Raw genomic sequence first — 14,011 nt, 5'->3', positions numbered from 1 at the left:
TCAATATAGTATGGAAGATTAAAATGAGGCTTTTTATTAAAATAAAAGGGAGTGTGAGGAATTAGGCAATGGCAAAACTCAATGATGTCAATAGGTCTGTGCTTCAAAGAAAGCTGATATTAAGTTAAAACATTAAATGCCAACTAGTAGTAGTCATAACTTTTGAGAGAGGCAGTAGAGTCACACGATCTAACTTTCAAAATGAGGCAACACACAGTTCAAGCACACATGTCCATTCTCAGAGTGCTGCCCTGCTCCTTTCTCACATCAAAGCTCTGACTCTGCCCGGGTTAGCCTCAGTTCACCAGCCAGGCAGGGCAGCCAGCCTAGACAGCCAACTGTACATAATCAACTCCTCAATTTGTACTGCAGAGGAACCTCTCATTTCCAACAGGTTAAAATTCAGCTTATGCAAACCCGTGTCTTTGTTCAGGTTTAGGTTTTGCATGCACACAAATACGGCTCTTAGTGGTGTGATGAAATAGTTCATTCCCCACCACTCCCTGCCCGCCACCTTTAAACATATCTGTTATCCCCCAACCACCATGTGGAGTGTGGGGATCAGGAAGGAACATCACCACAGCTGAGGGAGCAGCAGGTGAGAAGTTGGACACAGGAAAGCCACCAAGAAATGAGGAGCAGCCAGTGGCTGTCAGATTATATGGCTCAGTGCTGTATCATAGTAGTAACGGCAAGATTCGTGCAGAAATGAAAAATGGTCAGAGCACCACAGCAGGGGACTTCAGTTAAGAGACATATGACAGGTGCTGGCCTGCAGACTTCCCTTTAACAGGACAGACTGAAGAGGGCTTTTTAGGTGCAAAGTGAAGAACCCTAGTCCTATGCTGCTTTCTGAAACAGCTTTAGCCTGCTGAACTACCTGAGTTTTAGGGTATGTCAGTCTCTAAAGGCTTTCACCAGACTCTACCTAAAGGCCTGGAAGCTGATGTACCCTCAGCCTGACCCTCAGTGACACCGAAGTGGATGTGACACCTGTGGCTGGTGAATTATGCAGGCCCAAGACAGGTGCCCACCACCAATGCAGACTGGGGCCAAGTCCAGGTGTTATATAAGCCAGATCCCAGAGTTTCACATTAGGATCTGCGTCTACAAGAAACGTTGCTATAAAATGTGAAGACCCTTCGATTCTTGAAGGTGGTGAGCCACTGGAGCCTGCCTGTGAACCCCTCTGGGTACCCTGGGACTCCTGAGGGAGGTGTTGCCCATGGCAGTCTGCAGGCAGTGAGACCTGCTTCTGGGGCAGCGCTGGCAGACGAGCATTTCACGCTTGGTTCACGGCATTTCTTACACAGCTGAACAGGCAAACGTGAACCAGTGAGAGCAGCAGAGATCCGACGGAGCCCACGGCGTGCTCTGCACAGAGGCAGGTGCTTGGTGCACCCCAAACCAAAGCAGGCAGACACGCCACTTGTCCTGGCCTTTCGATGTGACCCATCTCAGCGCGGAGAACACAGCGGTCAATGTGCTGGGCTGCCGAGCCCCTGCCCCTCCGGGAGGCACAGGTCACCGAGTCCGTGAGGGTGGAAAAGACCTCTGAGATCATCGAGTCCAACCTATGACCCAACACCACCCCATCAACCAGACCGTGGCACCGAGTGCCACGTCCAGTCTTTCCTTAAACACCTCCAGAGACGGTGACTCCACCACCTCCCTGGGTGTCTGATCACCCTTTTCTGTGAAGAAATCCTTCCTAATGTCCAACTTAAATCTCCCCTGGCGCAGCTTAAGACCATGTCCTCTCGTCCTGACTGTGCCCGCAGAGGAGCGGGTGGTCCGGGGGGGGCGCAGAGCGCTCCGGAGCCGCCCGGCAGCGCGGCAGGACCGCAGGGCCTCGGACCCACAGCCCGGCGGGACCGCAGGGCCTCCGACCCACAACCCGGCGGGACCGCAGGGCCCCGGGCGGAGCCCCCGCACAGCCCGGCGGGAGGCGCCGCCAGGGCGCAGGCGCGGCCGCCCCCCGCCCGGGCCGGTGCGTGGTTCCCGCGGGCGGCGGGGGCGGGGCCGGGCCGGGCCGCGCCGCTCCCTCCCTGCCCCCGCGGCGCTCACTGCGCAGGCGGCGGCGCTGGCGCGATGGCGGCCGGGGACGGCGGCGACGAGGTGCGGGTGCTGCAGAACCTGCGGGGGAAGATCTGTAAGTGCGGCACTGTGGCGGAGCCGGGTGCCCACGGCCGGCGCGCTCAGGTGCCCGCTCCTGCCCCGGCTCCACTGCTCCCTCTGCGCGGCGGGGCGGGCGCTGGCGCGGCGGCCCTGGAGGCGGCGGGGCGGGGGCGGGAGGGCGCGGAGGGGCCGCGGGGCCGGTGCGGGGTCGGGGCCGGGGCCGGGGTCGGGCTGCGCTGCGGCGGCCCCGCGAACGGGCTTTGTGGCGGGAGCGGCGGCACGTGCGGGCCGGGCCGGGGTCTGCGCGGGGCCGGGAGGGCGGGATGGGGCCGTGCATGGATGGATGCAGGCGGGCGTGCATGGGTGGACGCGGCGGGGCCGCTGGAGGCCCACAGGGGCTGGGAAGCATCCGTTGCGGCGAGGGTTCACTTGAGCCAGCAGAAATGCCCCCTCCCGCCCGGACCTCGGGCACCGGAGTCTGTTTGTCAGGCAGAAATTGCGAAATTAGCGCGATGTGCAGGAAGTCGGTGGTGGAGGGCTGTTCTGGAAGCGGTCACTGGTGCTCCCGTGCCTCGGCGCAGCGTGTGTGCGAGCGGAGGGGGGCGGAGAGAGGGGCCGGTGGCTTTATTTTGGTGGTTCGGAAGTGCTGACTGCGGGCGCCCACACGGGCGGTAACGTGGGAACCGCGGCCGCGCTGGGGAGCGGCGCTGGGGAGCGCTCGGGGAGCGGGGCAGCGCTTCGGAGCGAGGGGCAGGGACAGGATGTGCGGCGGCTCCCTCGGGGTATCGGAACACGTTCATGCCGCTCGGACGCGGCCCGTTTGTTTCCTTTCTCACGCAGCCCATCGACTTTTTTTGAGAATGAAGCGACACGGGTTGATTCGGGCACGGCGCTGGGGTTGAGAACCGGTTGTGAAAACATGTTGAAGGATTAGTTTTGGTGGAGGAGTGGAGTCGTGTTTACTTAAATACCGTCATGCGGCGTAGTCTTCAGTAAATAGACCGAGCCATGAAAACAGCAGAGGGCCTGGCCTGGAGCTGCTCTCGCTCTGGTGTGTTGGTGGTAGAGCCTTGCTGGGTATGCGAGACTGAGCACACACTTACCGAGATCTGCTGTTAGCAATTAGCACAGAAATAATACGTCAGATCGCCTTTAAAAAAGAATACTGTTAGGTTTGGGGTTAAAGCATGAATTCATAGAGTGGTTTGAGTTGGAAGGGACCTTAGAGATTATCTGGTTTCAGCCCCCCTGCCATGGTCAGAGACAGCTTTCACTAGAGCCCCATCCAGCCTGGCCTTGAGCACCTCCAGGGATGAGACATCCACAGCTTCTCTGGGCAGCCTGTTCCAGTGCCTCACCACCCTCACAGTAAAGAATTTCTTCCATATATTTGACCTAAATTTCCTCTCTTTCAGTTTGAACCCATTACTCCTTGTCCTATCACTGCAGTTCTTGAGGAAGAGTCCCTCTCCAGCTTCCCTGTAGGCCCCCTTGGGATAGGGGAAGGTTGCTGTGAGGTCTTCACACAACCTGCTCTTCTCCAGACTGAACAACCCCAACTTTCTTAACCTGCCTTCAGTAATCTTCAGCAACCAACTTTTTATGTATGCCCTAGGAAGCAGGTCATAGTCCTGTGAATGCTATGACCTGCTTCCTGTGAAATACATAAAAAGTAGGTTACTGAAGGTAACTGAAGCTGACTTATTTTTTGACACCATTTTTCCTATTTTTTATTATAAGGTTTTGTCAACATTGGACTACACAGCAACTTGATAAAAGCTTTCCACTAAGAATTAAAAGGCAAAACTCAAAATGTCTTGAGACTTACACTGAAACTAGTTTTATTGTCCCATTTATGTGTTCTGGATTGAGCATCTGATTGTATCGTAGCTTTGAAAACAGAGGACTATGCCCTGCTTCCCAGGGAATGTATAAGAAGTTGATTGCTAAAGATGAACCCGTAAAAGAACCATTTGGAAAATGAGTGGAAGTAACAGCTGCAGTAAAAGATGTCTTGAAATAGTGTGAAAATGACATTGTGAAGCCACTTATTTCTTCTTACAAAACAAAAACTTTTTAAAAAGTAGATGAGTTAAATATGCTGTGGAAGTTTGGGAATCCTCTGATGCTTAGATGCTCTTTTGGCTTCTTTGCACAACAAATACTGTTTTATTTTCACTTCTTGCTAGTATTTTAATACTGGGTTTTGTAGGGGAAAACCCTCGAATGAACAATAATAAACAAATGTAACAATGTAATCCCCCTTGAGCTGGAGGGATTAGCAGTAGCAGACCTCACTTTGGAAAGCTGAAGTTCATAGTCTGAAGGAATTCCTTGTAACTCATTTCTTACAAGTAGAATACATTTCTGTGCCTAAACTTTCTTGGCAATTAAACTACTACAGGACTTGACACTGACTCATTTCATGTGTGTTGTATGAGAGAACATGGTAGTTTTAATGAGGTAATGTCAGTTCTGTGAAATTCTGCATGTATAGAAAACACCATCTGCAGTGAGTTGTTATTTATACTGTTTTGCAATACACAAATAGGCAGTAAAATCCAAAGTTAGTGATGTTATACAAAGCCTCACACCAGATTTAGAATTGAGACATGGACTTAAAGGTGTTTTAAGTAGCCATTACATAGCAGTGAAAATACTGAGGAAGAAGACATTTGCAGTCCCTGGTGCCCTGGTTTTGTGGGGCGTCAGTCTTTGCAGCCAGTCTGCTGCCTCTGGTTTTCAAGTAAGAGGCAGGATGAACTGGTCTTACCAGTTTAAGACCCCATAATATCTTTGGAAAATGTATTACACTTAAGCAGGTTTTCAGCAAAAGTCCACTCAAAGTTTGTCTTTCCTTTATGACAACTCTTTTGGTGGCTCTATTTTATGTGTCAGGTAATGGCAAAGCTGCTTTACAAAGGTCTGTGGATGTCTGTAGCTTTAGGCATATCTTGCAGTGTAATGTTTTAAGCTGTAGAATTAGCTTCTGTTTTCATTTATGGCATTCAGTAGTACATTTTTAGGTGGCATTTAGGTAGTACATTTTAGGTGGTTTTACTTGCTTTGATTTTTGGATTGTTTACTGAAACCTGTCTTAATGGAGCACTTGAAAAATGTCCCTGTTGTCTCCTAGAGCTCATTTGACAAAAGTTAGGATGCATTCTTTTTCAAACTTAGACTGGGATTTTAGCACTGCTTGGTTATCTTGGACTATGCTGCGCTCCTGGAGTGGATTTAATTGTTCTATATAATGTTTAATCCTGTGAGGAAATGCTTTGGTGTTTATGTGCATTAATGTCTTCTGACAGGGACTCATAACAAAGAAATCTAGAAGATGTACACTAATTGCACACTTTCACTCTACAAAGGATGTTACATATATGCACTGAAAATCCAAACATTCAAACAGATATCTGATGTTGTTAATACTTGGTTTTTATGCAACCATTATAGCCTTAGGTTTCTCAGAAAAAGGAAAACTTAGTGTAATCGAAGACTTGAGCCTTTTTTCCTTAAAGCAGATAAGCCCCTTGGAAAAGTTGGACCACTTACATGGATGAAAAGTCTCCCACAATCACAGATATGGTGTTTGAAAAGATGTGAAATCTCGTGTCAGGTGAAGTACAGAGCAAGTGCTCTGAGGTTATTTTTAACTCAGAACTGAGAATCATCCTCTGCCTACGGAAAACCTCAATAAATTTGTCTGTGCCTTAAAGCCAGACACTTGGGCTACAAAATAAAGGTTTTTATCTCATTAGGAAATCAAAACTTACATTTCTTCTGTTTCCTTGTGTAAGAAGTTTCTTTTAGTACAGAAAAACTGTGGTAGGCATAAAAATAGTGAATTGTGTAGAAATATTTAATTTTAACTCCTCTTAACATAACATGAGACTATGATTTCCTTTCAAAGTCCACTGTATGGTGCCTTTACAGTGATGATCAAATAATGTTATATCTTAAATATTACATGTGAAAATAGGATGGTGAAGTTACGGAGTGTTAACTAAGAAATAAAGATTCTTATCAGGGGAAGCTGACACACAGTTCATGCTTATTAATTACAAACTTAGGGTGTCAGGAGCTCTCTAGGGTTTACCAGCCTTTTTCATTACTTGATTTTTGTATTTCATGTGTTTTATTAAAATAGCTTTAAAAAAAAAACAGTTCACCAAATTTTAAGGCGATGTTCAGATGCTTCTCTCTGTTCTTCTGCAATATCTCACTTGAGGGTGACTTTAGTGCCTTTTTGGAGTGTAATGGCATTAAGAACAGGTTCTGCTCATATCTGTCAATCTGTCAACATTAAGTGTAGTGTTCAGAAATTTCATGTATACTTCCTCCTCTCCCACACCCGAGTTGATGAAAAGCTCATTGATGCTTCTGAGAGCACAAGTTTTAACTGTGGAAGTTCCTTAAGCATCTGTTCATGCTTTCCATCAGTGTACATATCCCTAACTTGGAAAACATCAGGTATGAGGTTCAGTCTCTGTTCCCGTTAAACTGTCATGTTCTCTGCTCTGATACAGCTGAGGTGGCCCTTGCAATGCTGGACATTACTTACTTAACTTTCAAGACTGTAATAATTTAACTTAACCATTTAACACACACACAAAAAAAGACTGTGGAGAAGAGAAAAAACAGAACTCTGATTTTACATCTTAACAGCATAGCAATACAGCTTACTCCACTGTACTTCATATCTGCATTTTTTTAAAAAAGAAATGTGTGACATTTCAAATCTAGTTTCAAACTGATTTCTGAAAGGTCATTTGTTATTCAGACACAATAAGTTATTAAAATTCAATACTTTGACATAGTTTTCATCCTGTTACTTTTTAATGTCTTATATAAATAGATAATGCTGATTCCATGATAATGCTGGGAGAAGTATTTCCAGTAGCAGGCAAGGATGTGAAAGGTCCTGGCTCACACCTAATGCAGAGTAACACAGTTCTGGTTGCCTGTGGTTTAGACAGCAAAGTGGGACAGGGACAGAGAGCGACTGCTCACCAATTAGGAGCCTCTCCCAGGAGAGTTCCAGAAAAGCTTGTAGGTTTTTAGCAGAATAAAAGCTGAGAAGGGTCTGTTTGTCTTCAAAAGCATTCAGAGGGGAAGGAAATATCTGGGGGGGGGAAATAACTGTTTAGCTGAAGGACAGTGTTGCCATAACTTGATGTTGATGTCTGTGGCATTCAGATCTCAGAAGAGCTTTCCAATTTGAACATTAGAACTGGTTCTAGCTGTGACTGCTTAGGAGCAACCATTTCCAGAGAGGGCTGCCTTATGTCCAGCCTGTTATTGCAGTGGCCTAGCCTGAATACCCAGCAAATCTTTGTATTCTTGTGTTGACAATCTTTCTTTCTCATTAGAAACTTCCTTTTCTGCTTGTTCTTATCTATATTACAATGAGTCAAGAGGTGATTATTTCCCCCTTCTACTAGACCAGACAGTTAGGAAAAAGTAAAACAGTACTCATGATTGGTGTATTTTCAAAGGTTCAGCCAACTTAAAATCCACTACTCATTGTGGAAAATGAAATAACGATTTGATGGGCAAGTTCTTATTAATCAGCCTCCTTTAGCCAAAGTATTTGCAGAGAAAATACCAAGTGAACAGTAGCTGAGCCAGGTCATGTCTTGATGTTATGACCTAATGCCACATCACCTCAGGCTGCTGGGATTTAGCAAGCTGTGCAGGGTCAAGCCCGAGATGAGACCTCTCAAGGGAAAGTGCAGGTGCTGCAGGAAGTGGTGCTTGTGAGTCAGTGTGTGTGTCTCCTCCTGTCGACTCTCATTCCACGTGAAGCTGGATGTAGCAATTGCTGTGCCCTTTTGGAGCTTATGAATTGAAAATTAATATGGAAATGCACGTGCTAACTGAATGGAAACATTAATTTTGGACACATTAAAGCTGTAAAATTATTGTACCTAATATTTTGCGGGTTTTCCCCCTTCAGTGTTTGCAGTAATTTTTTTTTATTTACAGATGATGCCAAACACTTAGTACCCAACAAAATGAGAGACTTTTTCTGTACCATAAACTTGGACCAAGAAGAAGTTTTTCGTACACAGGTAGTTGAAAAATCTTTAAGGTAAGCTCAGTTTTTAAATGGGTATGATAACAAGACTGCCCGAGTTCTGAATAAAAACAAGATGTGGATGTGCTTCTGCTTGTACCTCTTTAAAATGAGACCTGACTTGTGGCAACTACTCAGATGTTACAGCTATGTGTAAATCATAAGAGTAGTTGAAAGAAGACAGAATTGAGGCTTGTGAGTAGAATGGTGCTTTTAAAATGGAGCATGCTGAAATGCTGGTACTTTACTCTGTTCCATTAGACATCATAACGTTCTTTTTCTTACCAGCTTGTTTTCAAGGGAAAGAAATCTGCTTTATACTTGCTCTCTGTGTCATTTCCTACTTCTGACGTGCAATTGGACTGTATTGGTGGAATTCTGCTCTTAGTGTCTTTCTGGTAAAACCTGTTTCTAGAATGAAGGGACTGGAACTTTTCCATGTAAGAGAGTTTTCTGTGCTGTGGGATGTCCCCCTGAATAGGCCTCATTCTTTCCTGAAATTCTTCTGGGAACTGTAACCAGTACCCACAGAGAATGGTTTGCTCTGCCTCCCTGAGCAGCACTGACCTGTAGATTCTGCTGCTGTCTTACAGCCTTAAAAACAATCAAACAAAAAAGTCATGCTAACAAAGCTGCAGGGATGTAGGTGCTTTTATACCTCAGAACTGAAGTGCACTGAGGCTCATACTGAAGCATCACTGCAGCTGCATTGTTCAGAATATCTGAGCGACAGCTTCAGTTATCTGGAGGTGACATTAAACCTTCCTCTTAAAACCCAGAAAGTCTGCTCAAACTTTTGCAAGTTTTCCTAATTCATGTTTCCAGGGGTTTTGTTGTAGATGTTTGTTCTTTGAGCTGTCTCTCCAGATGTTTCCAGGTGAGGAACAGCATATTGCTCACATGGCAAACTTAAATAGGGAGTTTTACTTTTTCAGAACATTGTTTCAAAGCCTCCTTATGCTTCTGCATGAAAAGAAAATATGTGGCATTTGCTTTTTTCCTGATCTGTAATTGCTGTAGTCAGATTCATAAAATTTTCAGAATTTTCCTGTCTGCAGTTGAGATTGATTACCAAACAAACTCAACTGAGTATTCCTTCAGAGAATAATGTTAAAGAGACTGTACTGATAAAGGAGAAAACATTTCACCTTAAAATAGACAGTAGTTTGATGAGCAAAAAAGAACCCCCAACCCAGCATATCTTTGAAAAAGAAAGACTTTGCTGTCCAATTTTTGATATTTTAATCATATAAACCCTAAAAGTTACTGCCATGCTTAGAAACAAGACCTGTTAAATATGATGTTTTGGCAGACATTTTTATTGCGTTCTGTTTAAGAACTATTAAATTTATATACTTGCGTCACCCTATAATAAAAGAAGTATTAGTTGCATAGTAAAACATTTGATAAAATACCTTAGATTCATGCAATTTTTTTTATATAGTATTGAAGTTTTAAAACTGAAACTTGATTAAATGAGAACAATGATGTTAGTACTTTACAGAGGAAATTAAGAAGAAAGTCTCACTATAACAAAACACAGTTGGGGAGAGAAAGGCCTCAAATAACACTCATGCCTCCTCCCTCTCAAATTGAGAATTTTTCAGGTGATAAGAAATTAATATTTTGAAGTTGAGAACATTGTAGGAGTAGGTTACTTCATAGGTAACTCCTTCATCCTCTGAATTAGAGCTGTACTAAGTTGTATTCACAGCACGAGTTGGGTTCCAAACAAACTGGTGAAATGTAATAAAATAACTCATCCTGTGTTAGCAGCAACCAGAGCTGGATGCTTACACTTGATTGCTGGTGTGTATGCAGTAATTACAGCATCTTGGTGCTTATTGCTGTGTTAAACTAGAATACTGTACTAACCTAGAGGAGGAACAGGAGATGAAAGCTCCAATCTCTTATTAGTCTGAAAACTTTATAAATTGCTTTTCAGTAAGGTGTGATTTTAGTCATAGATACAACTTTGAATTTCATAGTTTTCTTTTGTATTATTTGCTTGCTTTTTCTTACACACATAATTCACAATCTGTCACTGTATTATGGGTTGCAAATTTATACAAGCTGTAATCTAAATTTTAGTCTATGAATATCCGCTAGTTAAACATCTGTGGAAGTAATTATCAATAGAATCAAAATTAGTTTTGGCTACAGTGATTGGAAACTATCAAGAAGTGTATTTTTTTTAAATGTGCAAATGGATTTGAGCTTCCATTAGCACTGGGAGACTTGTTAGAGTGCAGATGTAAAATAAATGACTTTCCAAAGTTAGAAAAACAAGCATTAATACTGAAGTGAAAGAGGGATATTTTGGCTAATGACTCAAGAAATATTTCCTGACATGGTGTGGGATTTCTATGTGTTCTGAAGAAAGAGAATTCTTTTCCGTTGGAAAGTTTAAAAAACATCCGTGAGCCTCCTCAAATGTCTGTGGTCAAATATGAGGAATTGGGGGGAGGGGGGAGTTATGGTATGTATGTGTCCTTTTTTTCCCTTTTTTTTTATTTAAACTAAATTCAGTTTCTTTTTTTTTCCAACTGAACTTTGTTACGGTGCAAGATTATAGCAGATTTTAGCACAAATGAATTCTCTTGTTGATGTAACCGTTGCTTCCATCAACTGACAGATCGTGGGGCATTGGTCAGTTCCTGTCACAGAACTGCTGAGTTAATGCAGCAAAGAAGGGAAGAGCAGAAGAGTGTGTCACACACTGAAATTTAATCTCCTGTATTACTGTAATCCAGTTCTTCCTGTATGACAGTCTGGTCTTCCTTTGAATTAGCACTATCTTCTAATTTTGTATCCGTCACACTCTTTAAAGTTCTTGCATCAAAGTCACAAATGAAAGTACTAAACTGACTGAATCCCTGAGGAACAGGATGAGTAAGTTCTCCATTTTAATTATTCCTCATTGGTTTAACCTATATTGTACCCAGTCAGCCAGTTCTGTATCCACCTAAGAATTTCTTTATTAATCCTTTGTATTCTCTACCTTAAAGTCTCTCCCTCTGCCTCATACTTTGCTAAAGAATAATCAACAGCTGATTCATAAAGCAGTGGTGTTAATTTGGCTAAGGAAAATGTATCAACATGAAAAAAACTGTGTTACCTTCTGCTTATGTTCATACTGTTGACCTGCTCTTGCTTGCAGCCTCTGAGGCTTTGTGTAATATTGAAGTCAAAATAATAATAGTGATTGTTAATGGTTTTTCATTTCATTCATTGGTGGCTGGAGGGGGGGATATATGTAGTTGTGAAGTTTGCTCTCTTCAGCCATAAGATACAGGTGGTAAAATGTTTTTTGGAAGTCTCTGCTGATAGTCTTCATCCCAGACTAATTATAATTGGAGGCACATAGATCCATCAAGAATAAGGACTTAACCCTTGGTGGTAGGCAGTGGTTGATGTGCAGTCTGGTGTTCCTCTGAGGATGTCTGACTGAAGCTGAGCCAGGAGCAGTTTCCCTTGACAGCAGTGCCAGCTCGTTCTCCCCCTGTTCCCTCTTTCCGCTGTAGTGTCTCTCTGTTTGTTCTGCTGCAGCTATTATTTGTATAGCTGGTGGGGAAACCATAATGTGGAACTGACCTAAGTTTAAAATAAGCCTTTATCTCATCGTTTTTTGGTCTGAGTTACTGTGTCAATACAATTAAAGTGAGCAGTGATGGTAATAAGGAAGTCGAGGTCGTTTAGGGCTGCACTGCTGCTAAAGGTAACGCTCATGAGCCTGTACCTTCAGTCATGGTGCTGAGCAGAACCTGGCCCTTGAAATCAAAGCAGAATTGGTTGGCTTTGAAATTATTAATAAAGGGGGAAAAAATGGGCAGCTGAAAAACTGCAAGTGAATTTTTCAACTGAGAATTCTTACATTATTTCTCAGTGTAGTGCGAAGGCTGATCCTGATTTGCCTGTTTTGAAGCCTGTGGTAAAAGGTTTGTGTTTGAACGAAAGGAACATTTTCACTTGTGAAATTCCTTATCATGAATTCCTGCAGTTACAGCTCCTGTTTCTAAACATCTATCCTAGACATTTGCATTACTGGATTTTTCAACTGTGTTCTTTCCCAGAAGTTTTTAAGTTTTTTTAAGTTAGTTATAAGTTTTAACTTTTTTAATGAGCCGTTGTCCTTAAGCATTGGATGGTGTTTTCTTTTTCTGTGATTGTTTTGGAGGGAAGAGAATACGGATGGTGGCCTATTTTTCCTGATATCCTTTGAGTAGGTAATAATGTGAACTGCTTGTTCCAAAAATAAGTGTGTTTGTATTAGTTTAGTAATACAACAGTGTCAGAATGGTACTTCACTGGGAAACAAAAAAAACCCCAACCTTTGTTTCTGGGTGTGGTATAACTGTCATCACAGTACTTTACTGCATAAAATTAGTTTCATGAACCTGAACACCTTTCCCTGGTGATGTTAATATGTTGGAATTGAAAATATTTTAAGGCTTCTAAGAATTCAGTTGTTCTAAAATAGCAGTTTTGTTTGTGGATGCACTTGACTTTCAGAACTCACCACTTGCAGTGACACAAGCAGCATTGTGGTTTTGTTCAGCCTTGAAACAGTGTTCTGACTGCTGGCTGTGATTCCATCAATAAGTACTCCTTAAGTTTAGTGGGAATATAAATTCCAGGAGTGAAGGTACCAACACGTTGTACGAAAGATGTATAACACAGAGGAACCCAGAGTCTTTTCTGTAGAGGGACGTGCAAATGGCACTAAATAGGGTGAACTGTAAACATTATACTGAACTTCACTAGATGCAGAAATGTGGTGACCATTTCAGTGTGAGGGAGAACATGTGTATTTGAAATTAACATTCTCTTTTTTACTGTTCTATTTTATGGTTTCTAATGCTTAGGGCTTCCTTCCACAAGTCTGGATCTTTGAGCAGCAAGTTTGACATGGAAGTCAGAGCTAAGCAAATGTCGGTTACTGCAGTAATTAAGTAAATTGTGTTTTAGTGTTATTTAACCTGTGAGTGTCTCAGGAAGTCATCTGAGCTGGGTAGAGAACCGACTAGAATAATTTCAGGACAGAAAAATAAAATAGAAGTTGCAGAGGAGACAACACTTTCTCTGTGTGTGTGCTCTGATTTTTTCCTTTCTTGTGCATACCTGAGGCATTGCAGCATTGCAGTGGTACTGTGTGTTCTTGTAATGAAATGGCTGGGAATGGCTTTGACAGGTGAGTGTAGTGCTACAGGCCACAGTCTGGCACAGCAGTAAAAATGCAGCATTTTAGTGTACAGCTTCGATATAAGTGGCATAAAGTGCTTTCTGTTTTAACTTTGAGTCTTCCTTTTCAGCCCTTATTTTGGGGAAGAGTTTTACTTTGAGATTCCAAGAACATTCCAGTGGTTATCCTTCTACATTTACGATAAAAGTGTTTTGCAGAAAGACCTGCGTATCGGTGAGTGTCTGTGAGGTGCTGTCCACATCTTGCATAAGTTGGTCATTTTCAGTAGCATTATCTGTAGGATTAGGGGTACAGTTATTGGTGATGCATTTTTCAAAACACTGTGTATAGTGCACTTATATGTTTCTTTAAATTTTGAAAATCGGGCTTTTCTTTCCTTGCTTTATTCTGTTATAATAAAATATGTTTATTTTTTAGGCTAATAGGACATTTTATAATCTTATTATGGTCTCAATATGATTTTGTTTTTGTAATTCTACTTGTTTCTTCTCCATTTCTGCTTCATTGGAATATTTGAATAATTGTTACTACTGGTAGATCTTTAAAGAATGAATTGTAGAATAATTCCACAATAATTACAATTGTGGAATAATTCTTAAAACTATTTATAG

General features: G+C 42.8%; 1 protein-coding gene across 3 annotated transcripts in view; it reads left to right on the top strand.

Annotated features, from left to right (window-relative positions):
• The first annotated feature begins 2,052 nt into the window (after positions 1–2,052).
• The window catches only part of RASA2 (RAS p21 protein activator 2), a 46,788-nt gene continuing 34,829 nt past the window's right edge, over positions 2,053–14,011 (top strand). For all 3 annotated transcript variants that reach the window (XM_051781937.1, XM_051781935.1, XM_051781936.1), the window contains exons 1-3: positions 2,053–2,152; positions 8,107–8,212; positions 13,510–13,613. In XM_051781937.1, coding sequence (XP_051637897.1) covers positions 2,092–2,152; positions 8,107–8,212; positions 13,510–13,613 — 271 coding nt within the window. In that variant the 5' untranslated portion in view covers positions 2,053–2,091. The remainder of the gene's footprint in view (positions 2,153–8,106; positions 8,213–13,509; positions 13,614–14,011) is intronic.

Source organism: Manacus candei, unplaced genomic scaffold (genome assembly GCF_025592945.1).
Source record: "Manacus candei isolate 608988 ecotype Guabito, Panama unplaced genomic scaffold, ASM2559294v1 h1tg000015l, whole genome shotgun sequence".
In the NCBI taxonomy this organism is placed as follows: Eukaryota; Metazoa; Chordata; class Aves; order Passeriformes; family Pipridae; genus Manacus; species Manacus candei.
The sequence above is the reverse complement of the archived record's forward strand: the minus strand, read 5'-3'. Positions and strand labels throughout refer to the sequence as shown.